Genomic DNA, 27661 nt, shown 5'->3' with positions numbered 1-27661 from the left:
CGCAGATTTTTTTTTTTAATTAATATGCAGATCTGAAGCATAAGCGGGTTTTAAAGGGGGCCCTAGTGGCCGAAAAGTGTCATTGCATGAAATTGACTTTCCTATAAATAAAAGTTGTAAAGCAATAAAATTGCAACAAAAATGAATGAAATGAACAAAAAAAAATATATATATTTTTATAATGGGTCAAAATTACTTTTCGAACAGATTATGTGACTAGCATTTTAGACGGTCGTTTGCTTTGCATAACATTTTTTTTTAAATTAGGGGAGGACAATTTAATTTTTTTAATGATTTTTTTCTTTGATTGAAAATCCTGTTTGTTTTTTTTTTTTAATTGAAGCAACTTTTTTTTAGGATTGAATGATTTAGACACAAATGTCCTACCCATAAATGGCCCAAACACAAAAAGCTTCAATCAAAGAAAACTTTTTCCAATGAAAAATTGTGTTCAAATGCAAATTTTTCAATCTCAAATATTTTTTCACATTCAAAAATGTTTTCTATGATTGAAATTTTTTATGTTTTTATTGAAGTGCTTTTTCTTTTTGAAAATATATATTTTTTGAGGCAACTTATTTTTTGATTGAATCATAAAGACAAAAACGTCCGAGCCAAAATGTGGCCCAAACACATCAACATTACTTCAATCAAGAAAGTTGTTTCAATAAAAAAAAAAAAAAAATGACTCCAATCAAAAAAAAAAATTCAATCAAGGAAAAATAGCTTTCACATGCATTTTATTGAGTTTCAATTTTATTTTTGCATTCAAACACTTTTTTTTTTTTTTTTGATTGAAGCGACTTTTTTTTTCTAGTGAAAATATATATTTTGATTGAAGCAACGTTTTTTTGGGATTGAATACTAAAGACACAAATCTACCTCCATGTGGCTCCGCCCAGCGGATACAATTTTTGACTGGGGTAACTACATTGGCACGACACCGACGGGCGTTCTATATTCAATGGATGACGATCTTGGCAAAAAGTATTGTCTAAGCAGCCTGATTTAGAATTCCCCTCAACAATGATGGGAAACAAAAACGCTCATTGTCAACTTATTATTATAAATATTCCTGTAAGTTAATTTTATTGCTGACACTGCGTTTCGGGGTCATCAACATGTTGTGCCCCCGCTATCCCAAAAGTCAAATTCCGCCTATGGTCTGAAGGGGTTAAAAACATTTTGAAATAAATATCGAAACAAAAAAATAATCATGTCTTCAAATGAATAAATTAATATCTACTATTTACAAATTTCCATCAATTCCAATTATGTTTATGATAGTTTTTTGGATGTACAGTGTTATGTATGTAATTAATTTTGGCACTCCTGGTTCTCCATACATTCGTGTGAAAAGGCCTTTTTAAAAAAAGGTTAACTTCCGGCTTCTAGCAAATTCAACGGAAGTACCTCCTCACTCTCAGTCTCACTGGCTAAAAATATTTACTGGCGTTTCATTTGGAAGCAAAGTAATGGCGACTGAACTGTAAGTCAAATAATAATGCAACGTTCATCTGTACGCACATTTTCGTATGTGCTGTAGATTCTCGCTTTTAATTGCAATTATGTGCTGTAGATTCTGGCTTTTAATTGCAATTATCTTTCTTGTTTAGCCGTTTCCCTGACAGCCTCATCGACGAAGATCCATTGAAGGCTCTCGAGGTAAACATCAAGTTTGCTTTAATTTTAAACACACGGATCATATTTTGTCTTGCAAGAGATTATAGAGGCACGGAGTGGCTCACAGTCTTTCAAGTTTTCAAGATAATAAATAACGTGGTTGCATGGAGGCTACTAACTTAGCATCAAGGGTTGTATGTTCCAAAAATTTCAAGATATTTACATGCTGAAATATATTATTTATCCCGAAAATAAGATTTCCAATGCAACCAAAATTACTTTGATAGGTTAGGAATTTGTAATTAAAGGTTTTTAAATTAGGAGAATTAAATTTCCTTTTTCATTATGAACAAAAATGCTGTGACCTAAATTATGGCTTTCATCCCATAAAATGCTCGAACTTTCTCAATTTAGCATTTTTTTCCATGAAACTAACTGTCAATTCGAATGGTCATTTCCATGATACAGTTCGTCTTTTGTCTGGTTTTAATAAACAATCAGACAAAATACAAAAAAAAAATACCAACTGAGATCTTGGATAGATGTTTAGGAAACCATCTCTGCGAAAGGCGAATTTGACACCAAAGTACTACTATGCGCGTTCATCTTTTGTTCAAAGGCATACTGGAAGAACGTACTGGAAAATTCCTGAAGATAATACTTACATATAACAAAAAAGATTGGTATACATTAGGGCTGTCCCAAACGACTAATTTCCTACCGATTAGTCAGCCGACTATTTTTACGATTAGTCGACTAATCTAATTTTTTTTTTTTTTTTTTTTTTTACTAATTTAATAATGAAATTTTTGTTAAAGCTTATTTATTCAAAAAAACATTTTGGAACACCTAAATTCTTTATCAACGTATAGTATAAATAAATAACATAAATATCAATAATAAATCACAAACAATGAGGTCAAATGCTGCTGGCATAAACTGGTGCAAAAAAAAATATAAACGGAAACACTATGACTTCACCTTTTTAACAGGAGTCAAAACAATTCTTACTCTTTTTGCGGTATGTCATTGTCTATATTGTTCTCAATGTTAAAATGAATTGCAATGTCCCGGACAATTATTTTCAGAATACTTAGTGTGAGTTCAGATGCTCTTTCCTGTGTGCATTCCGCATTTTTTGGGGAGGGGAAAAACTGTTCAACTTTAGTTTGTTTTGAACTTGAAGATAACGCACAGGGCACACTGAAATATTACCACAATTATTTTGAATGAAAGGCACACATATTCACAGTAACAAAAATTAAGTATATAGTATTAATTTTATAGTATACTACTATATGTAAAACTTTATAATATTAAATAACTAACATTAGTGCAGTCATGGATTACAGTAAGCAGGCCAGTGGTGTTTCCATATATATATTTTATATTATGTATATACAGGATATATGTATATATTTTCCCAAAGTGGGAGCTTCCATGATCCTAATAAATTTAATAATAATTTTAAAAAATATATAATTATCTTATTTTATTAAATAAAAATGATGTTGATACGACGCACATAAAGGCAACTTCCATTTAAAATATCGTTACAGAGTTGTGTGGACTTACAATCCGCTAGCTTGTTGTTTCTTATTGTCTTCGAAAATTATACTTGGGTGACGGCGCTTCAAGTGTTCGTTTATAGCCGACGTGCTACCGTGGTATGCGAGCTCAGCTTAGCAAAGAGTACACACAGTGGCACCCTCCATATTTTCCTTGAAATAATTCCAGGCTCTGGTTATTCTGCTCCGCTTTTTTGGCTTTATGCCACTTTCATGTGTAATCATCTCTGCCCTTTTTGGAAATTGGCGGTGTTTTCAACTCCTCACCGGCGATTCACTTGGCTCGTTGTCGTCGGTTCGTCTGGGTTCGTCCGATTTCCACCTCGGGAAGGCGGCGGCGTGCATAAAAACACCGAGAGGCGTCGGATGGCTCTTTAAGGATACTTTTATTGACCAAAACAAAAACGTGGGGGATGAAGCCACTCAACTCGGCGCGACCCGCGCACTTTTCCAACTCGCCGATCTCGCTCCCTCTCTCTCTCTCGCTCGCTCGCTCGCCCACTTTCTTCCTCTTTGCTCAATCTGACGCCAGTCACATTGAAATAACAGCGGCCCCCTTGGGGGTGCCAGTAACAACCGCTTGTATCGCGAACGGCTGCCGTTCTAAACTTTATCCGCATGTTTTTTTTTTTTTTTAACCCGTCATTACCTGTCGACGGTATGTTTTGCCCGTCGACGCATTTACGTCATCGATGACGTCGACAACGTCGACTAGTCGGGACAGCTCTAGTACACATTCGCTACGTAAACAATGTAGTCAACGGATCAACACTCATTTTAAAGCTATAACAAGGCACAATCCTTAAAGTGAGTACGACAGGAGAAAAAAAGTCTTAAATAGGATTATTATGTGAATTACAATCATATTTTGAGATGATTCGACTATATACAACAATTTAGCAAAGCGCAGATGACGAGAAATTAGTCTTTTAATCTGCCGGTTAGCCACGCCTACCATTATAGGGCTCTAGCGTCCTCAACAGGTGGATGACGTCAACGGAGTCACAATTTCATCTGATTTAGTATGTAGCCCATTGAGGGGGAATTATTCACAACGAGGAAAACGCGACAGAGAGCCGCAAAATGTTATTGTTTCAGTCTCTCTACTCCAATATTTTTACAGGATTTTCTTTTTATCCAAGCATTTTCCCCCAAATGCTAACTAAATAAATGGCTTGAGAAGGACCAGTCAGCCCGCTGAGGGGAAATTATTCAGAATGAGGAAAACGCGACGAAGAGAGCTGCAAAATGTCATTGTTTCAGTCTCTCTACTCCAATATTTTTACAGGATATGCTTTTTATCCAAGTATTTTTCCCCAGTAGCTAAATAAATGGCTTGAGAAGGACCAGTCAGCCCGTTGAGGGGGAATTATGCAGAACGAGGAAAACGTGACAAAGAGATCCGCAAAATGTCATTGTTTCAGTCTCTGTACTCCAATATTTTTACAGGATATGCTTTTTATCCAAGTATTTTTCCCCAATAGCAAAATAAATGGCATGGTCATGACAAATAACAGTCTTTTGCTAAATGGAATATGAAATAATAAAAATGCACTTATTCAGGACGACATGGCAAAATTACTCCATAATGGTCAAAACAGTCGACTTCACGTTTCTGTCGCACCTCCTGAACGACATTTTATGCCACCTAAATCGGGCTTATGTCATATAAATGTCATTTCCCCATAATGGTCAAAACAGTCGACTTCACGTTTCTGTCGCACCTCCTGAACGACATTTTATGCCACCTAAATCGGGCTTATGTCATATAAATGTCATTTCCCTTCCCCAGCTTTGGAGAATGTAAACAAACCAAGAGGCGTGACAGCAAGCCGACATGCTAACCCGCACCGAGTGATGTTTCAAAGTTTCGAAGCGGAAAATCACATATAACTACCCCGGATCATTTCACATGACGATGACCGCTGAACAAACCGGCTGACGTCAGAGGAGCGTGTAGCTGCCAAATGGTCAACACGAATATGGCAAAATAATGCTTTACTACACGGCGAAGTCGTAAACAGTGCGAGACTCAGTGGATGAGGGCGGCTGCAGTTGTTGTGCAGCTAGTGTGTATGAGGAGAGCTTTTTACATGCCCATCCATGATCAAACGTAAGTAGTCCTTTATTTAAAGAAAGTTTGTAGTGTTTACTTTGTAATTGCTGTATTCGTGGCTATTTTTAACACAAAGTTGCAATATCTGATCGATCGGAAAATTTGACAGAACGCCGGGCACGTGAAGTGGGGAATAAGCCGAGTATAGTGCTCTCCCAGCGGGCGGATTTGCGACAAGCTGCCGGTCGTCGGCCGAGGTGACAAGGAGCATGTCAGCCACAAAATGCAAGCCACCTAAATTAAAATGATCCCAGTATTTGACATAATACAAAACACGATGTTTACTCACTTCCTTGTAAGTCCCATGGTCCCACAGTAGTAGAGCTTGTTTTGGCCAATATCCACCAGTGAATGGGAATCTTTTGAAGCCCCAAAAAAGGCGCACACGCCTTTCCCTCATACAGCAAGATTTCTATGCAGCCGTTTGGCTGGCGTGATGCGAAAAATAAAGGTATTAATCCGCAAAATCAGCTGAATCCTTAGTCCTTCTCATACAACAGTATGGCTGTATAGTGAAGAGGACTCCTTCCTCCGTACATGTCGCAGCGCCCTCTTTCTCAACTCGAGACTGTTGCCGGAAGTCACTCACTTTCATGGCGCGGGATTCCAAAAACTAAATAAATATATTTGTATTTTGAGGCAATAAAAACGTAAAAATCGTCATAAAAACGAAAATTATAGGTCCTCGCAGCTTTTAACTGATGTGCGCATGCGTGCGCAAGCGCACTGGGCATAAGTGGAACGTCTCGTGGGGTATGAAGGAATTCCAGAACGTCTGTTAAATCATTTAAAATTCAGAAAAACACCCTACTCGTTTTTTAAATAACTGAAAGTGTCGGTCTTTCTTTCTTTCTTACATCGCGTTGTTACAACTGGGATTGTTTTTAAAGTGTTCTAAAAATAAAGAATTGAGATTTTTTTTCCTCTTTGAACATTTTATACACTTGTCGACAAACAAAATTATGTTTTGATTTGAATCATATGTGGAGTTTGAATATTCTTCCCGTGCTCGAGTAGATCTGTTCCAGGTAGTCTGGTTTACTCACACGTTCCAAAAATTTAATCATGCCCTGACCCTTTAAGGTCCAGGCCTATTTTGTCCGATTTTGCATGCTTTTGCCTTTTGGAATCCCTTTTTTCAGGACACCATAACCTTCATGTCCAAACTGTTGTTTTCTTCACTGACCAATTATAATCAACATTTTGGACACACACAAAAAAAAAATCTCCTAAACCTTTGTCAGAATTCGTAAAATTCATGTTATATTGACAACCAGACATGCTAAACGAACAGTTTTGAAGGGTGATAATATTTATTCAATTTGTGAGGATGAACCTTCAACAGAAAAAAATAATTTTATATTTGATAATTGAACTGTAACAGCAGGTATGGTCATAGGGTTTTGGCCTTAACACATACTATGGTCAAAACAGGTTTTATACAGTAGACCAAGAGAGCAAAATATTGGGGAAAAAAATATATATATATATATAAACCATGTAACAAAAAAATTGTTTGGAGGATATCTATTTATGTGGTTAGGTATTGAACCCACCAACCTTATAAAAAGTACATACAATACATACATACAATAAAGCTTCTCGAACACACCCATCTATATACAATTTGAAAAGATTGTGGGGGGTAAAAAATAAATTCAAATGTAACATTGAATGTAAGTCTTTTCAAAAATATTGACAATAGTTCGGTTCGATTTTTTCAGGCATGCCACTCCGTTTCGCCCTGGAAGACACAGGACAATGTCTTACAGCCCACTCCTCTATGGAGTGTCGGTTCTCCTTCTGCCATTTGCGCATTGCTGTCACTCTTTTTACTCACCGACTTATCCAGAGAAAAAAACGACAAAGCTGGCCTTTTATTTTATTCTTTTATTCGAGTTGATGTAATAATGCATTAGCTTGCACTAAATGTAGTTTTTGATTCATTCCACACATTTCACAAAGTCCCTCGCTCAATCCAACCAGGCGTTGCTCAAAACATCGCCTCCCTCTCGTCAGGTGGCGCCTCGCTCGGCATTATATTTAAAATACTCACATTATGTCCGTCCCTCGTGACCTCACAAAGGCTCCTGAGATATGTAGTTTTTGTGGTGCTTTCTGTTTTGAAAAACAACAAGAAATTATGGAAATATGAAGATAAACATGCAGCGTTTTAATGTTTATTTATGAGGGCAATAAAACTACAAAACTTAGTTGATTGACTTCAAGTAATAGAGTGAACTCCAACTTTCGCACTTTCAAATGAACCCAACATGATGAGGTTTCGACGATGACGTGCGCGTCCCGCAACTTTTAAGGGTTAATGTGCTCAAAATTGTCCACAGCGTGAAATTACAGTATATGTCCTGTGATTGGCTGTGGAGCAATTCAGAGTTTAACTTGAAAAGGGAATGGCGTGTATCACACCAGCAACCCTTCTTAGAATACCAAGTCCAGGTAATTGTTATGTTACACGTTCTAGCTATTAGGAATTGTAATTTTTTAAAGTTAAGATTATTGGTTCAAAGAATTTAGATTATTCAAAACGTAGATGAAGGTCCAAATAGCAATTAAACTTTGTCAGCACCGTCTTCCTTTCCCATAAATAAATAAATGAATAAATAATAAATAATCAGGTTCAAATGCATAAAATAAAATTGGTTTCCGTAAGTCTATAAAAGGAATAAGAGAAAAAAAAAAACTACCAATTTTGAAGGAATTGGAAACATGGGCTCTTTGACTGACTTTGCCTTGTGTGATGTCTTATGCTGCCTTCAAATGCCCTGGGAAAGATGATCCTTACCTCCATACCACTTGCTAATTGGTTATTAAGAGTACCTCCTGTTCATGTGCTTTTGTTGTCGTAGAGAAAAGACATAAGACATGATACTTAATTTTGCCTTGTTGCGTGGGCAAAACTGTTTAAATACATGTACTAAACCAAGAAGAGAATGTATCAAAATTCAAAACATATTTTTTTGTTTGTAACATTAACATTTTAGCAAACTCTGTTTAAAAAAATAAAAATAAAAAAATAAAAAAAAAGATTTTTAAAAATGCGTGCGCTACATTATTATGCTAGCATCAAAAATGTGCAAATTGATGATACTTCTCAAAAAACTTGTTTCTTACTATTCGCAACTTCTTATTCTCTCTACGCCATTTTGAAAAGTAAATGGTCCACCCATCTCGGAAATTCATGTACCATAATAAAATCCCAGTTTTTCAGTAGAAAATACGACTTGAGGGGGCGTTCACTTACAATATTCGACTCGACAAGTGGTATTTACCATAATTACATCACGACGTGAAGTCAGCCATATAGAAAATAGCCACGTAAAAATTCAAAGATGAGTAACAGTTGTCAGATGTCAGATATGGGGTTACTTGGTTTTCTTTCCACTGTTTCAAATAAACTGTTATGTATCCTGCATGCGGTGCTAATCTGAGTAATTTCTGTTTGAAGGCACTGAATGACGCCTTGCAAGGAGACTCAGACAACGCTGAGTGGCTGTGTCAGCGTGCCTATGCCAACATACTTCTCAAAAACTACAGCTGTAAGTTTACATGGCCAAACCGTTGCACTAATTGCTGAATAGTGATATTATTGGCTTATAATAACAGTGTAATATAGTATAATTTTAGGTGTATATTCCTCAGTGGACTATAATTCTGAACGAGTTATTTGAAATTTTGAAATTGCCCAAGAAGTTTTTTCATGTGCTGCTTTAACACATGCATGCCCACCAGGCAAAATAAGTGGTAGCGGATGGATGTACCAATCAATCAACACAGATTTAATCAATTTTGGGTGATTGGTGATCGATCGGTCACCATAAATTTAAACCGATCTTGTCCCACGTCATTTATTAAGTCACATTAACCTGCTAGCATTTGATTGCAAATATTCATAATCATTAATATTAGCATTTTGGTGCACTTTTTTTTTCGTGACCCCAGCATGAAATTTACGATCGTAATGTTTTTTTCTCAATGCTATGTGAAAAGCGTTGTTTGAAAAAAAACAACAAAAAACAGTGTGCTACCCAAATTCGAGCATTTCTTTCCAGGCCGACATAATTTTGTGTGTTAAGATTATGGAAACACACCTATGAAAGATAGGATACTGATCTTTATTCAGGTAAAAAAGTAAGATTCTACCTTATTCTGTTCTTTAGTAATTGCCATTTGAAATTATGTGAACTAAGTGAAATCAAGGGATCTCAGAAAAAAATTAGGCAAAAATTTGCTTTTCGTCAAAGGATGTATTTTCTTAACAACTGTGACTTTGACCCCGCTATTTTTGGGCTTTGTGACATCTCATACATCTCAATAGTCCTTGCCTTCGATCAAACCTTAAAAAAGAAACAAAGAAAATGTGTTTTTGATGGCCAAATGGGGTAAAATAGTCAGCTTTGACAAATATTGAGAAACATTTGGCTATTTGCAGTAGTGTCTGCTGTGCAATATATCTTGTCATTAAACTATTTAGATAACAAGGACTCAAGTGAAATAAGACCAAGCATTCACTGCTGTTGTTTGTGGACAGCTGTTCCGCCATCAGAGAGGCACTTTGAGCAGACGTCTGCTATTTCTATTTCTGTCAATTAAGTTGATTTACTATGACATCTACTTTACTTGTAATTTTCCGTATGTCTAGCGCATGGTCATTCTTTCTTTCTTACCCACTCGTCCTCATACCTTCTGCTTGCGATTGCTGCCGACAAGTGGCCACAGTTAACAGGTTAAGTGATACCCAGGCTTAAAACTAGCAGCACAACTGGGAAGAGTGCCTAAATCATATTTCACTGGTTTTGGAAAACAAGAAAAAACATTTGTCTCTAAACAATAAGCTTTTTCTTTTTTTTTTTTTTTTAATAACGTGTTCTCATTTGCCAAGGATATTAGCAAAAATGCAGGATGCAGAATTGAAAAGCGCATAAAGTTAGGCAGATATCACTATTTGGCCAAAAAAAGTAAACTTAATCAAATTGAAATCGTATTTAGATTTTTTTGTTTTTTGATCAAAAATCGTTTAGCCCTACTGGACACTGCAGAACAGCATATCTGTTATTTTCGCTTGAGTTATAAGTGCAACCAGTGTGTATTTAACTTCGTGGCTACCATTGACGATAAATTCCCAGTCCATTTGAACTGTGGAATGCTGGAAGTGGTTGGATTGGATGTCTATTGCTGTCAGTGGCAGCCCAAGAGTTAAAAGTTAATGTTAGAACGGTTTTTGGTTCAGACTTCAGATGACACAAGAGATGTTGTTGCAAAGAGATTTTGTCTAATAAAATTGCTATATAATTGATGTCACCTGTTTTTTCAGGTGCTCTTGATGATGCCAAGAAAGTGCAGCAGCTGAATCCAGGCCTTTCCCTTGCCTTCATGCGAACAGGGTGTGTACAGGCGTGCGATGCTGAAGAAGAGCAGTTTCAATATTTAGTAGAGAATTTGAGTAAATATTCATGATAAATATACAGAGTGCCCTTATAAATTTATAAAAATGCATCTATCTAACATTACTCATTTTGCAGCCACTTGTACAGTGCCCTCCATAATTATTGGATTTATAATAATTATGTGTTTTTTAGCTTCTAATATATATATATTAGGCCTGTCAACAATAACGCGTTAACGACCATGATTAATCTGGAAATATTAACGCATTAAAAAAAAAAATAACGCAATTTACCGCTCACACTAAGTTTGGCCACAACTGCCTCCCCTAGTCCCACATGCTGATGTTTACATTCTCCGCGCGGCAATGCAGGACATAATGCAGCCAGCCACGATGAGTGATGATGATGACCAAATTCCGTTTTAAAAAGCTGCCTAATGGAAACCTGGATAAAACCAAAGTTGTGTGCACATACTGCTGTGATGAACTGTCCTTCAATCGAAGCTCAACCAGCCTAAAGTACCACCTTCGGGAAAGGCACATCTTCGCTAGTGTTAGCATGACGCTAACACTGCAGGAACAAGCCGCAGTCATCAAGCTTCACTGGCAGAGTGCGGACTCGGACTTGCCAACAAAAAGAAACCAAGTAGGTTGACTACTGCTATCGCTACATGGGTAGCCAGAGACTGTAGAGTGTAGACCCATTAACATAGTCGAAGACGAGGGCCTTGAAAATCCAATGACAACAAACAACAACAACCAATGACAAATCACTAGACAGGTACAAGGCAGTGCCAGCATGGACTCATGTCCACTACAGTGGTGGTCTGTGCACAATAGTGCCCACAGTAAGCTGGCCCACCTTGCAAAAAAGTATCTGGTCACACCTGCCTCCTTGCAAGAGACTTTTCTTTGACAGGGTACATTGTTCAAAAGAAAAGCTCTGCTCTGTTATCTGAAAATGTCAACAAGCTAGTTTGCCTGAGAAGTTGGTTAAAAAAAAAAAAAAAAATAAGAGTATGGCTAACTTAAGCAGTGTTTCTAAACACCTTTACACACAGTTTAGTGTAATGTTTTTCAGTTAAGTGTGTGAAAATTTTTTTTTTTTTTTTTTTTTTTTTTTTTTTAATCTCACACAGCTTTCAGGTATAGTGTAAAACTGCAAGTGCTGCATTTATTTGTTTTCAAATGTTGAATTTAACAGACAAGTTGTTTACACATTTTTTGAAATACTAGCTATTGTTACTATATTGTGCTTGTCTGCTTTTTAAATTGGGAGTCAATTTTGGGTAATATGCCAAACGGTACTTGAGCCACATTGTTTGTCTGAGGCACTTTAATCTGTTAAAACTCTTTGCTGTTTAATACAGACAATTTATTTTATTTTTTATTTTATACGAGCTGAGTTGTTAAATAAAATTTTAAAACTCTATTTGGTTAATTATTAATTCATTCACACATCATACATTTCATCGTAAAACAAATTTTAAGTCAATTGTAGTATTTTCCTAGATTTTTTTTCCTGAAGAGCAACTTTATTCATCCCGAGGGAAATGTGATTAATCATGATTAATCACATAATTGACATATGATTAACTAGATTCATTTTTTTAATCGTTTGACAGCACTAATATATATATATATATATATATATTTTTTTTTTAATAATAATATGGGACCCTAATGGAAAAAAAAGAGAAAAATCCAACCTTCAATACAAGTGCATTTATTGAGTGGGGGAAAAAATCCCACATAAAGAAATATCAAATAAGGTGTGTCACAATTATTAGCATCCCTGGTGTTAATACTTTGTACAACCCCCTTTTGCCAACAAAACAGCACCTAATCTTCTCATATAATGTTTCACAAGATGGGAAAAGACAGAAAGAGGATCTTCAGCAATTCCTCTTTGCAGAATCTCTCTAAACCATCCAGAGACCTGGGTCCTCTCCTCTGTACTCTCCTCTTTACTCACCCCACTGGTTTTCAATGGGGTTGAGGTCTGGGGACTGAGATGGCCATGGGAGGAGCTTGATTTTGTGTCTGTTGAACCATTTCTGTGTAGATTTGGCCATATGTTTAGGGTCATTGTCTTGCTGAAAGACCCAGTGACGACCCATCTTCAGCTTTCGGGCAGAGGGCAAAAGATTTTGATTGTAAATGTCCTGGTATTTCAAAGCATTCATGATGCCATGCACCCTAACAAGGTTCCTAGGGCCTTTGGAAGCGAAACAGCATCACTGACCCACCCCCATACTTCACAGTGGGTATGAGGTGCTGTCTACACGCCAACAAGCTGTTTGGGAGGCATGCACGGAGAAACCCTTTCCTCACTCACAGTCATAAACGCAAACGTCTGGAGTTCGCCAAGCGGTATTGGGGCTTTAACTGGGACCGTGTGCTTTGGTCAGATGAGACCAAGATTGAGCTTTTTGGCAACAAACACTCTAAGTGGGTCTGGCGTGCCACGAAAGATGCGCATGCTGAAAAGCACCTCATACCCATTGTGAAGTATGGGGGCGGGTCAGTGATGCTGTGGGGCTCTTTCGCTTCCAAAGGCCCTGGGAACCTTGTTAGGGTGCATGGCATCATGAATGCTTTGAAATACCAGGACATTTTAAATCAAAATCTGTTGCCCTCTGCCCGAAAGCTGAAGATGGGTCATCACTGGGTCTTTCAGCAAGACAATGACCCTAAACATAAGGCCAAATCTACACAGAAATGGTTCACCAGACACAAAATCAAGCTACTCCCATGGCCATCTTAGTGAAACATTATAGGAGAAGATTAGGTGCTGTTTTGTTGGCAAAAGGGGGTTGTACAAAGTATTAACGCCAGGGGTGCTAATAATCGTGACACACATTATTTGATATTTCTCTATGTGGGATTTTTTTCCCCACTGAATAAATGCACTTGTATTGAAGGTTGGATTTTTCTTTTTTTTTCCATTAAGGTCCCATATTATTTAGAAAAGAAAAATTATTAGAAGCTAAAAAACACATAATTATTATAAATCCAATAATTATGGAGGGCACTGTATGTTTGTTCAGTAAAATTTATTACCTTCATTGTATATTGTTTCATACTTCTGTTAACTTTTACATTTTTTTTTTTTTTTTTTTTCAAATTTCAATTTCCTTTATCAATCGTGCTATTAGAATCATAAAAATATTACCTAGAATGTTTTTTCCACCCAATGTTTCTCATATACAGAATAGCAGAGTACCACCTAAATCACTACGAGTCAGCCCATGAAGCCTTCAGCCATGGACTCCAACTGGACGGTGAGTGAACGGTTTGTCTAGTAATGGTTTTGTCGGCAGTGGGGGAAACGTATTTGAGCCCCTTGTGGATTTGGTTTCTCGTAAGTAGTTAACTGTGTCCAATTTTTGCTATTTTAATTGGTTAGGATAATATCAGTCAAAAGGTGGGTACATGCTCAAGGCTGGAAAAACTAACAAAACAGGTTAAAAGCTTGAAGAAGAAAAAAGGAACAAATATTCTTAAAAGATCGTGAATTGACCTTTTTCGACAGCTTCATGCGAGATGTTGTCGTGTGGAGTAATGATTATCATGGTAAATATACGGCCGTAATTTTGGATTAGAGGAAGAAAAAGAACTAATGTAAATAAATAAAAACGACCCATTTGGGTGATATTTTAAATTAATTACAGTGGGCTTTACACACAAACAGATTTGACGTGTTTCCTGGATCATTCAAAATCTTCGTGGTGCAATGTTGACATCCACTTGCCGTTGTCCATTGTTGACTTTAACGGGGAAGTCAAAAAGTGTTCTCCTACGCTGGCATGCTCCCGCCGGCCGCGGCCTGGAACCAGTGGTGAAGAGTCCCCAGAACTACATGCGCGTGGAGCCGAGCGCCGACAGAAGACCATTGTGAAGTAGGAGGATCTTCTAGCTCAGGCTTCTCGCTTGCATTTTTCATGACTGTAAGCGACTCACGCGTAGGGTTGGGCATCGTCTGAAATTGAACGATTCCGATTCCACGTTTAGACTCAGATTCTGAACAATTCTCGATTCCGATTCTTTTAAGGGCAGGGTGGGAAAAAAAGAGGCTGGGTCCCAAAAAATTTGCATAGTTTATTAGAGCTGGGAATCTTTGGGCACCTAAGGATTCGATTACGATTCAGAGGCTCCGATTCGATTATAAAACGATTATTGATGCACCCCCCCCTCCTTTTTAAAAAAAAAAAAAATTTTTTTTTAAAACGTTTTCTACATTAGTTCCAAAATTGTTCAACAATACTCTCAGGCTAAACCAAACTATTATTTCAGTATCAAGTTAACATATAGCAGTAAACAAATATACAAAAATAACAGTAAATAAAAAACTCCAGTCCCCATTCTATATCAGCAGCTTTAAACTACATTCAATTAATTTAGTGTTGTGAATCAACCGTTAAAGTTGTTAAAATTGCTCCCGTTATTCCGTTATTTCCCTTTTGTCTACTTTCGACATGTGAAAGTTTTAAAACTATTTTAAAGATAGATTCAAGTCAATATTTTACCGATTTAGGAGTATTTTAGATAAAAAGTTAATTAGGTTTGCTTGGAAGGGTCGCTACAACAGCCTTGCAGGGAAGTGTACTGCTTTAAGATGACGGCCGTTTACTACGCCCGCATCTAGTTTTTTGTAGATGTGCTGCTAACGCTACCGAATCTATATTGCATCTAGACCTATATAAATGATATCTACCGTAACATTATGTGGATGTACTTTGTAGCAGCTTTTCGGCAGCAGTCAGGTATGTTGTTGTGTTTTTTTATCTCGTGGCATGAGTTGAGCTAGAGCCGTGAGTTCAGCATTGGCATTACCCGAGGGGCCGGGTAATGAGAAGCATGATGTTTAGCTACACTCGCTCCGTTCCTCACTGTCCCCAAGACCGCGCGGCGCGCTGAGTGTGTTGTACTTCCGCTTTACTTGGCATATTTCAATAATCGGAATTTGGATGTTTGTGAATCGTTCTCGAATCTTCCACGGCCGAATCGCGAATAATCTAAGAATCGGGAATTTTCCACACCTCTATAGTTTATATTAATGTCTTAACTTTTTGATGATTTTTTAAATTAATTGAACTTCTCACAGGGCTATTTTTAACTTGTATTTAAATATCAGTCTTTAAACTTGAATGTGATGAAGTTTCTTTCCACAGGAGTGCACTTTCACAAAGATGTTTCTTTTTCAAAAGCTCACGGAGAAAACGTTTACACATATTCTTTTGCCATACATGTACCTTTGCTGGGAGCTACGATAAAGCATTAGTATAAATTCTTCTATTGATCACAATTAAATACTGTTGATTTTAATGGAAGCGGCACCGTGCTCCGTAAAGTACGTAGCTGCTTATATAGGCTATATAGACTACAGTTTGCTGAAGACATGTCAACAAAGCACATGAATTACTGGAACCATGTCCTATGGTCTGATGAGACGGGCGGGCTTTCTTGTGTACCGTCTTCAGAAGAGGCTTCCTCCTGGGGTGACAGCCTTGCACACCAATTTGATGTAGAGTGCGGCATATGGTCTGAGCACTGACAGGCTGACCCCCCACCTCTTCAATCTCTGCAGCAATGCTGACAGCACTCCTGTAATGAGTCACATGACATTTTGGAGGGAAAATGACAAGCAGTACTCAATTTGGACATTTAGTAATGTACGTTTTTTCAAAGGGGTTTACTCACTTTTGTCTCCATGGGTTTGGATATTAATGGCTATATTTTGAGTTATTTTGAGGGAAAAATAAATTAACTCTTATATAAGCTGCACACAGACTACTTTTCATTGTGTCAAAGTGTCGTTTTGTCAGTGTTGTCCCATGAAAAGATATACTTAAATATCTGCAGAAATGCGAGGGGTGCACTCACTTTTGTGATACACTGTAAATATGTGAACTTCTGACCCGTCATAACATTTACTCTTTATTCAAATATCACCCTTCTGCTCAGGATGTTGCATTTGGCAATTGATATGTGAAAATTCAGGGCTCAAAGTAAAGTTTTTGCTCGTGGCAAAATTGAGAGCGTCTTTTGTTTTTGTGTTTCTAACAGCTTCTGACAAATCATTTGAGATTTGGATCAAGCGATGTGAGGAAATGCTTGATGGTGAGTATAATCCATGACATTGTTTTATTAATTTACTGTTTTTAAAAGGTTCTCTTCAGTTTTTAACTCCGCCCTAATGTGAAACCCACGGGCAGAGATTATTCAGTTTTGTATGTCTGTTCGTCTTTGTGTTGGTTTCTGCCTATGTTTGTGTTCAAACTAATTGATTCATTAATTTGTAATATGAAACAGCAGGGATGATTAAATTTTGGGGTCAGAGGTCATATTTGGCTGCTTAAGCAAAAGTCTGCATTCTGAATGCGCCTCTATATATTTGCTAAAAAGCCTCTTGATGATCTTCAAGACTTATGGAGAAACATTCAGTGGCCTGATGAGTCAAAAATTTAACTTTTTGAAAGGTGTGCAGCCCGTTACATTACGTGTAAAAATGGCACAGCATTTGATTTAAAAAAAAAAAAAAAAAGCAAAAACATGATGCCAACAATAAAGCATGGTGGTGGCAGTGTGATGGTCTGGGGCTGCTTTGCTTCTTCAGGATCAGGACAACTTGCTGTGATTTATGGAAAAATGAATTCTGTTTACCAGGAGAACGGCTATCGGCCATTAGTTTGTGCCCTCCAACTCAAGCACTCTTGGATCATGCAAAAAAATACACCAGCAAGTCCACCTGAGAATGGCTCTAAAACAGACATGTCCAAAGTCCGGCCCGGGGGCCAAATGAGGCCCGTGGTCAAATTTCATCCGGCCCCCAGCCTCTGTCATGAAATCAGTAACGTCTGGCCCGCACACAGACTTAATAAATTGGTCAGCAGTACTGCTACCAGCATATGAAGTTAGCTTACACACTAAATGCTGCTCCTCATTTACCCACTAAAAGGCAGCAGCTCTCTAAGCAATATTACCCTTTACTTCCAATTTTCTAAAGTGGCGACAATCAGCAAAAAAAAAAAGTTGACTGTGACGGCCGACGCTTCAAAGATAGGTGGAAATTGGACTATTTCTTCACTAAAATACACAACAACTGTGTCTGCCTCCTTTGCAAAGAGACAATCACTGTTTTTAAAGAGTTCAATGTGAGGCGATATTACCAAACAAGACACGCTGACATGTACGACAAGATTGCAGGGAAGATTCCCAGCGAGAAATTAAGACAATTTAAAGCTAGTTTAATTTCACAGCAGTAGTATTTCGCAAGAGCCCGAGAGTCAAAAGAGAACGCCACAAAGGCTAGTTACGAGATTGTTGAAATTATTTTTAAAAAATAAATAAATAAAGCAAATGTGACCCACAGAATGGCTCGCTAAAATTTGCTTAAACATATTGTTCTACGAAAAAGGACATCAGCGAAGGTCGGCCCCCCACATTTTTACCACACCAAATTTGGCCCCCTTTGCAAAAAGTTTGGACACCCCTGCTCTAAACGAACTAAATTAAGGTTCTGGAGTGGTCAACTCAAATTCTAGATTAAAATCCAATTGAGATGCTGTGGTGACCTTAAACGAGCGGTTCATGCTAGAAAACACTTCAATATGGCAGAGTTGAAACAATTCTTCAATGATGAGTGGTCCAAAATTCCTCCAGAGGGTGAAAGACCCGTCACCAATTACCCCAAACGTTTGATTAGTTAGTGCTGTCATAGGCAGCAAAACTCGTATTTTCTTTAGCGGGTAATTACTTTTTCACAGAGGGTCGGAGCAATTTGTCTTCCCCTCCTTGGGTGAATAGAATAATCATTAAGAAACTGTATTTTATATGTCTTTGGGATGTCTCAGTGTGATATTATTATGAAAATTATTATGAAAAGAAGCGAGTGATAAATAAGCAAAAACACAGGAAGCGGGGAGGGTGAAAATATTCACGGCACAAAATTTGCTGAAGCAGAGCTGCTTGGTTCAATGAAAGATGCATATCATAAGAAATTGTCAGGACTATCTCTGGTAAACACGTTTTGACAGATGAGCTTCATGCTCCACCTATGAGGGTGTAAATTCATCAGTTATTAGAGGGCCTTCTTTAGACTGAACCCCTTCTAAGACTACGAATATAGCAAACCAAAACCGACCATCCTTCCCGTCCTGACTATGCTTTATGTTGTCTCATTCTCTGTATGCACTCTGTATGTTGATGTCACAGAATAATTAATAAAAATACCTTTTTTTTGCCCTGCAGAAAAGCACAACGGCAGTGTTGACGTGGTGAGTTTTGTTTTCGTATGGCCACCTGGGGGCGCAGTTGTCTTCCGTATCAATGTTGCAATATCTCTATAGTGCAGCCAGAGAAAGAATGTTTTTCTATTGTTCTTTCTTTACTAATGATATTCTTCTCTTTATAAAAAATTGCATATTATGGGCTACGTGATACAGAAAATACCAGCGGTGCCACTTGTGAAGTAAGTATTTTACATATTTAAGTTCTAATCAATCTCTTTGCGCTATCAAGTTAATTGAACAGGGTACCTAAAATGGAATTGTAATCCTTCTCTACTACAGTCAATAGATCACTGGAACAAAACCTAGAGCAATATATGTGTTTGAAACTTTGAAACAGCCTTTTGGTATGCGCCTGATGGTTGATTTGGAGACTTAGGCTAGGTTCATACCGCTGGTCTTAATGCGCAAATCCCATTTTTTGTCATATCTGTTTTTTTGGCGTGCCCGTTCAGACTGCCTTTGTCCATTGAGCCCGTTCAAGTATTTCGCATGCGCACTAATTCGCAGTTCGACACGCGCTGAGCAAGAAGACCCGCATGCGCAGAAGCATCAAAACAAATGACTACACACGCTGGCTGTCATCCGTCATTCCAGGAAGATCATATTTTGATTTGCTAAAAGAGGACACAAATAACAGACATAAATAATCCCCGTTTAGGCTTATATTCAAAATTTATATGGATCGATAGTAAGCATGCACTGTCCGTGCATGTCACACACACATACGGGCAGTTTGCCCAGATTCCCGGCCGTGTACGCAATCTTGAAATATTGTTCATATAGAACAGAGAGAAAAACGATCATTCTCAAGCTTATCTTCAACCCGCTTTAATTTTTTCATGACTGTTGTCAAGCAGGCCGACCCTTCCCAAAAAGGCGTGTTCAAGGCAAGCTAGGCGCTAACGCACAGCTGCACCGCTACTGTAGCGCGCCGTTTCTCTCACTCTTTGATGAATTCCGATTTGAGAGACTTGACAGTTCAGACCGTCGCGACATTCTGGAAAAATGTGGCCCAGATCGAATTTAAACCACATACAAAAGTGACCAAGATCGGATTTGAAATGGTCCACTTCTATGCGACTTGTCCCGTTCAGACTGTCAAGGTAATGCCTCACTCGAGTCGGAAAAACACGAAAAATCGCTAGCTAGCCTTAGTGATGCCAAGATGCTCCCATTTTGTTTCAATTCAATAATGGCGAGCTTTGGATAACTTTTTTACTTTTATTAGTATCCTCCTCACTGTGAGCAACATATATTTTCATTCTTATTGATTGCAATGACAGGAAATATTGGCAGTTGCTGGTGACATATGCCTGACGTGAGGGTCAACAGACTCGACACGCATCTGCCTTAATTGAATGATGTGTTCTTTTACCTTTAAGGCTTTTAACATGGCTTAACTACGGGTGTCAATAAATTTGGAAAATGCTCCACTTACAAAAAAAAATGTTTGGCAACCATAAAAGGGATTGTTGTTCATTAAATTACACCTATTTTTAAATATGATTAAAACCTCAATTTTACCTCTGATTGTATTTCAGACCATTGATTCTTTATGTTCTTCTGGCAGACATGACTGGTACCAAACAGAATCGCAAGTCATCATCTCCATTATGGCAAGAAATGTACCTAAAGATGGGGTGTGTGTCAACTTCATGGAAAAAGAGGTATTCTTGTCTTCACTATAAATTCTCAAATAGTATTCCCATATTTATGAACATGGGCCAACTCCGCATCCAGTGATGTATTGTAAATTGCCCCCAAAGTACAGATCCAAGAACAATTTACTCTATTCACATTTGCCACCCCTTTAATTGTCTAGAGATGGAATGTGCAACTTTTCTCAGAAAAGCCCCATCGGGCCTCACCCTCCAGGGAAACTGTCTTTCTCTCCTCTTTTATATTTCCACTCTACCCGTTTCTCAGCGGGCTAACTGCAGGGCACCACAGGGAACAGCTTTGTCTTTCTTCATATAATATGAGAATAACAAATGGAGTTTACCCCCAAGAAATGCTTGGTCTAAATCACACACTCACATATCTGTATTTCACATTAAAGCGCATTCTGTGGTGTGGAGGCAGATACATTCACAAATTTATCAGGTCAGTATATACAAAAGAAATTAAAGATGAAAGGCATGAGCTCTATTCCTTTTCCCTGGTGGATGAGTGTGCCGCAGTCGTATACCTACAGACAGCACATGAATTCTTGATGCAATGAATATTAAGGCTGTAGTTGTTTTAAGAATTGCCAAAAGCAACTAGCTAACTGTCTAAGCTTTTTTCCCAGATGAATTATTTATTGGATTCATTTAGACCTGATTGAAGCAGCGTCACTGTGTTTCCAGCTTTGTGTGCAGAGCCAAACTAATGCCGGAATTACCCGCTTCTTTAACGTTTCTAATATTATTCTATATAAGGGCAACTTTTATAATGTGATGAGTATAAGGATTCGGGATAGCGCCGAGGTCATGTCGCTGTAAGCGAACAAGCAACCCATCCACTCCCAATGACTGACAGGCTCTTAGGAGCTGTCTGACCCTCCATCGACTCTAATCACTCAGTGGCTGAAGGGGACAGCAGTAGAATTCTGGCTGTAGTGCTAGCCAGATCAGATGTTTATTTCTTAGAGCACTGATGTCTCGCAAGCCTTTAGTGCGTTGGAATTTGTCTTAACTGGGGTTCTTGTCAAGACTAGAATCCACTGGATCCGGAATGGCTACTGGATCAAATACCAGAGCGTTATAATAATGATGTGAATGTGTGATGTGATTACACACAATAGGTTCGCCATGCGGCTCCCCTGTGGATCTGCTGCAGCAGTCGGATTATATACGCAAGGCTCCTATTTTTGTTGACCGCCGCGGCACAGTGCATCAATTCAGTACAGCATAATCAACAGCGGAAGCTGTGTGCAACTATGGAGTAAAATATCCGGTTGATTTTTAAAGCAAAATAGACAACGCGTTGAACTGTTCTTCACATGATAATGGTAGGGCCCCAGGTTCAACTCAATTTGCGGGCAACAGAAACTTCTAAAGTTTGTGTGTTCCTTGTATTGCCGCACTTTGAATTAAGCAGGTGAAAAATAATTGCTGACTCCGTTTATGTCAATTAAAACTGACTAACATGTGCAATGGCAGTATTTTGGAAGCATGTCCCGTTGACATTTAACATTGAATGTCATTTAACATTTTGCTTCTTACATGAAAAATGAAGGTAATATCGCAAGCACATTTTTAAACTGCCTGCATTCCAATGCGGAGCTGATCTGCATGTGGTGGAATCCCAGGGTCAGACTTTTTAGAGATTCCAGGCCTTATAAATATCTATGCAGGATGGTGTAAACACTTAGAATCCATGTTTTTCCCATAGCTCTCAGCCTCAATAAGGCTGGCGTCAGGAGAAAACTACCAGCTCAACATCCATCTTCTGCATCCAATTGTACCACAGCAAAGCAACTTCCGGATCCTCACAACTAAGGTATGTTGTTCACTTTTTGAACAGATTGTAACACAAAGCTGTGAACATTTATGAACGAAGATCATCATCATTTATCTGTGCTTGGTGCCCAATGCATCTTGAACTTTTAAAAAGTTTTTGATAATTTATGAAGTAGTAAGAAAAACATAAGTCTCAGCTGTAGGGATATATTGTTGACTATGAATTGGGGAGATCGCGAGATCCCTACTGTATCTGTAGAAATAATTTTTCTCCTTTTTCATTATGGATTGCATTTTTGAGGGCCAAACATGCTCAAAGTTCACCGATATTTGTAGGCAAATCGAGCCTAGGAAATTACAGGTAGGTACAGGGTTACATTTCTCCCCTGGCGCCGACTCCTCTTGCGAGTCCCGATCCTTTTTTTTTTTAATAAGAAGGCAGGCTCACATTGAGAGAGGCGACCCTGACGACTTGAGCGGCCGTGATATTCCCACTTTCGCCTCCCTACTTTTTCCATAGCGTCCTTTTCTCTTTGCAAGGCGACTTTTTAAAGCCCGAATAGTCATTCAATATAACTGCACTTAATACAACATACCTCTCAGTGGCTTATTTTTTACTTATTAGTATGACATATAATACATGTTTTTTGACAGTTATTTTGAGGTTTTGAGAGGTTTATGAGATTTTGAGGGGTACTTAAAGGGTTAAGTCCCAATTATGTGGAAATTTAGGTTACAACGCCAGCTTAGGAACGGAACTCGTTCGTAACCCGGGGACTACCTATAATTCATTCTTTTTCTTGGAGAGGGGGGCAAAGCTTTCCGTGCGAGTCATAAATACAGCTACCATAATTTTCGGACTATAAGACGCTACTTTTTTTTCCTTCATTTTGAATCCTGCGGCCTATAGTCCAGTGCGGCTTGTTTGTTGATTTATTTGGGTTAATAGGCAACACGTCCCTCCTAGCATGCATTGCAGTGCTACAGATGTAAATAACAATCAAAATTCATGTTCTGTGCGAATTATTTCTTCAGTTACTGTACCAGATTTTTCATTAATTGCTTGTTAGGGGATTTGGTAACACTTTATTTGACAGCGGCATCATAAGACTTGTCATAAGACTGTCATAGTCATGACATGACACTATCATGGGCATTATTGAATGCTGATGACAGATGTCATTAAGTGTCATTTGGTAAATTATGTCACAAGCTCCATTTATTTCCAGCTTTTACATCCATTGAAAAGTGAGATAATTTGCCGGATGACACTCAAAGACATCTGTTTTAAGCATTCGTTAATGCTCATGACAATATCACGTCATAATTATGATTGCCTAATTACAGTCTTAAGGCGCCATTGTCAACTAAAGTGTTACTAAATACTAAAGTTGCACCGATACCAGTATCGGCAGGGGGCGCCGATCCGGCCCAAATTGGTGGTATCGGTATCGACGAGTACCAACATTTAGGGCGCCGATACCATCTACTGGCATCACTTGAACGCAAATGTATTGTCCTCCCCACGTGAGCTACCTTCCCAAATCCCGATGCATGACATCTGTGTGTCTTTGTCTCGAAATTACCCAACGAAATTAACACCTTCATCTTCGATATTAAGGATGTAATCTACGACGCATATCCGTGATAATACGCTAACCATTTAGCACAACATTCACAAATGATTAGCATGCGTAAGCTAACGCCTACAGTTGTCCAGTCATTGGGATCAGAAAGGTTAAGACCGTGGGAGACTAAGCAAACTCATGGTTTCATGATAAACAATGAGTGGCAAATTAAGAGCGCCGGACTTCAAACTCGTCCTGTTTATGAAAGTCGAGTGTCATATGCTGATGTTGTGCAGTAAAGAGCAGAAGTGACTTCTGTGGCCAGAAAACACTCTAGCTGCGCAGCGCGCACACTAGATATCATCAAATAGCAACCTAGATGTCCTATGTTAGATCCCATGCCAACTCTCGCCACACACACTAGATATCATCAAATAGCAACCTAGCTGTGCTATATTAGATCCCATGCCATTAGCTGCGTGAGCCCAGAGCGACGCGTAGTCCATATACTACATGGATGAATTAGGAACCGCCATGACTGAATGGAAGTTAAGCAGGCCAAATCAATCCATACCAGTGACTATAGATAATGCTGCAAATACTGTTAATTCAGTACATGTTACAGATGGACTCGGACCACAAATAGGATGTTTTGCTTATATGGTAAATATAGCTGCTCAGAGAGCTGCAGCAATCAACAGTGTGCCCCACTTTACTAACAGTAAAGATTGTTCTCAGCACTTGTATACAAAATTTCTTCAGATCAGTAAGAAGTAAGCACATAAATATTATGCCCCAAATGCTTGTTTATATGATGGCACTGTTATTTTTGCTTGTTAGCAAAAAATAAATAAATAAAATAATAATAACAGTTGTATTTTCTGTTTCAGAGCATTAAATGTATTGAATTGTATCGAAAATCGTACCGAACCATGACTTAACTGTATCGTTGCATCCCTTATATGTACATATACTGTATATATATATATATATATATACATATATATATATATATATATATATATTTTTTTTTTTTTTGCAAACAGAGTGGTATCGGAATGGTATCGTATCGGCCGATACTGCACAGCCAGGTATCTGTATCGGTATCGGGCCCAAAAAATGGTATCGGTGCAACACTACTAAATATCATAACTAGCAATTAATGAAACTGTAACTGAAGAAATAATTAGCACCGAACATGAATTTGGATTGGTATTTTCATCTGAAGCGCCGCAATGCATGCTAGGAGGCATATTGGACGACAACAGTGTTGACAGCAGGTGGCAGGAGAGGTTGACAGTCTCCCCCAAGGGAGCAGTGATAGTCAAATGAAGGTTCTTGAAGCAATGAAGCTTTGCAACCAATTGGTTTAAAGCTTCATGGTGGTTCATTTGGTCTTATGACAGTCGTATGATGCCACTGTCAAATAAAGTCTTCCCGATCAATATGTTTTAGTGTAAATATCCCACAATACAGTGAGGACAGCTGCGGTTTATAGTCCAGTGCAGCTTATCTATGAACAAATACCGTTTTCGTGTCACATTTGGTGGGTGGCGGCTTATAGTCAGGTGCGCCTTATAGTGAGAACATTTCAGTAATCTATGTCATGTAGGCTCTGCCGCAGAAGTTATGTGTAAAGGCGGAAACGCACCATTATGGGGTCGCTCAAAACGGCTTTAGCTTGCCATATGACTTTGCGTCAACGAGGCTTGGTATAATGTCCTCTGCTATAGCGGCACTCTTTAAATGCTCGCTAATTAGACAAGTTGGAGTAGGCGGTAACACGCCATCTGGTTGATTTGCTAACCACCACAGACCCTCGAAGAAGAAACGCCGAAGGAGATGATTCAACCAATCAGAAGAAAGTGTCTGTGGTTCAACGTGTATTTGTGGGTTAAATAAATGGATTGAGGGAGGGTAGTTAGGACCTTGAAGTTGGAGGTGGGAGCTCAGTCGTTTTGACGTGGATAATTTACAGAAATAAGAAACTGCTCGCTTTAACCTGTTTTGGGAAAAAGGGCCAAACATTACTTGACAATTTTCTTGGCGTTTTTTGGCCTGCTAAATGGGTTGTTCTTCATCAATATTGCCATATATTTAGGCTAAATAGGGTGTGAAAAACGACATAATATGGGGTCATTAACACGACGTCCCAACTGTGGTTGTAAAAAGTGGCCCATACATGGAAATGTACACATACCTACTAAATGATGTAAATTTGTACATCTTCAAGCTAGATTCTTGATATATTTTCCTTACACCTACTAACCATTACATGATCAGAACATCTCTATGAAGGTTTTAAATTAAAAAAAAAAAAATACAAAACCTGTCATTGCCTGTAGTTTCTTAATGCCAGTTAAGCTCTCTGAGGAAGAAGATAGAAGGAAGTTCTCACTTGGTTTACGCAGTGAGGTCAGGGATTTGCTCATATCTACTTAAATCCTCTGTCCTGCTCACACAGTCATTCAGGCTATACTCGGTGTTTCTCAGCACTTTTAAAGTGATTACGGCCCTAATGAGCAGGAAGGGTACTTTTTAAAACTATAAACCAATTAATTGGTATTACAGTTTGATGCAGGCTAATGACTGTGTGCAGGGTGGCCTGCTATGAGGTTTTATCGTGAGTATAATGATCAAAAGTTTGTGGCATAGTTTTTGGTGTATTTAACCGATAGAGCAACTTTTTCTAAACCAAATGTTGTAAATTATGTTTGCCAAGATGTTTCATATCAATCCTATGCAAAAAGATAGGAAACTTGTTGCAATTAGTTTTACTTCCCTGATTTTTAAATATATAAATTTCACAGTTTTTTAATTAGTTTTAAATGCAAAATAAATCACAATATTTTGGGGAAAAAACATTTTGAAATGATAACTTCCAAGAAAGATATTTCGTAGAGGTCAAATAGATGATTATGAATTCCCAATTCCCCACCATTGAATTGCTAGTAACCTTGAGAATTCAGTAATTAGTTGCACGGAATTTTCCCTCCCTTTGTGCACTTCTCCACTTGCTAGAGTGCTGAGTCGAGGCTACCGTGCACAAAAAAGGGCACTGGCTTTTCCATGGCAACAGCGAACACTGAATACCACAGTTGCACGTGTGGTGCAAGTTAAATAAAGGCCCCGTTAGTTAGACACCACAGCCTGCATATTTTCATTTTAGACAGTCTCTTTTGTTACATCTGCACTTTGTGCCTCCTTTTTTACCTCCTTAGTGTCCATCTTTGAGTTTTTTTTCTTTGTAAATCTCCCATCCGCGTCAAAAAGTGCACACACCACCTGTCTCTCCTGCTGTCACACACCTTCACAAACACACACACATGCACCTACCTTGAGGATAACATGGCAGAGTGTTCAAACTCTGCTGCTCTCCCACAAAGAACTGACTGTGTGCTTGGTCCACTGGGCTTCTCTGGGATAAATGGCCCTTAGGTACACGCACACACACAGCACTCTTTTAGTAATTGCGTACCAAAATGACTAATACATCTATAGGTGCGCATACTTACATGACAATCAAAATGAGAGCGCTTCAAAAAATTTCGGCACGCATAAAGCTACGCCTGTAATGATATGCAATTTAATCGATTAATCGCACGGTAAATTAAAATGAGGTCTGTAATTTTCCCGGCTGCGATT

At 38.3% G+C, this 27661-nt stretch overlaps 1 protein-coding gene across 2 annotated transcripts in view; it reads left to right on the top strand.

Annotated features, from left to right (window-relative positions):
* The first annotated feature begins 1372 nt into the window (after positions 1-1372).
* Positions 1373-27661, top strand: part of sugt1 (SGT1 homolog, MIS12 kinetochore complex assembly cochaperone) — a 49168-nt gene continuing 22879 nt past the window's right edge. For both annotated transcript variants that reach the window (XM_057858102.1, XM_057858103.1), the window contains exons 1-10: positions 1373-1489; positions 1617-1665; positions 8774-8864; positions 10640-10709; positions 13925-13995; positions 16781-16834; positions 18965-18990; positions 19159-19184; positions 20576-20672; positions 22381-22488. In XM_057858102.1, the coding sequence (XP_057714085.1) occupies positions 1476-1489; positions 1617-1665; positions 8774-8864; positions 10640-10709; positions 13925-13995; positions 16781-16834; positions 18965-18990; positions 19159-19184; positions 20576-20672; positions 22381-22488 (606 nt within the window). In that variant the 5' untranslated portion in view covers positions 1373-1475. The remainder of the gene's footprint in view (positions 1490-1616; positions 1666-8773; positions 8865-10639; positions 10710-13924; positions 13996-16780; positions 16835-18964; positions 18991-19158; positions 19185-20575; positions 20673-22380; positions 22489-27661) is intronic.

The sequence above is a fragment of the Corythoichthys intestinalis genome, chromosome 14, assembly GCF_030265065.1.
Source record: "Corythoichthys intestinalis isolate RoL2023-P3 chromosome 14, ASM3026506v1, whole genome shotgun sequence".
NCBI lineage: Eukaryota > Metazoa > Chordata > Actinopteri > Syngnathiformes > Syngnathidae > Corythoichthys > Corythoichthys intestinalis.
Note: the sequence above shows the minus strand (reverse complement) of the source record. Positions and strands in the feature narration are given on the sequence as shown.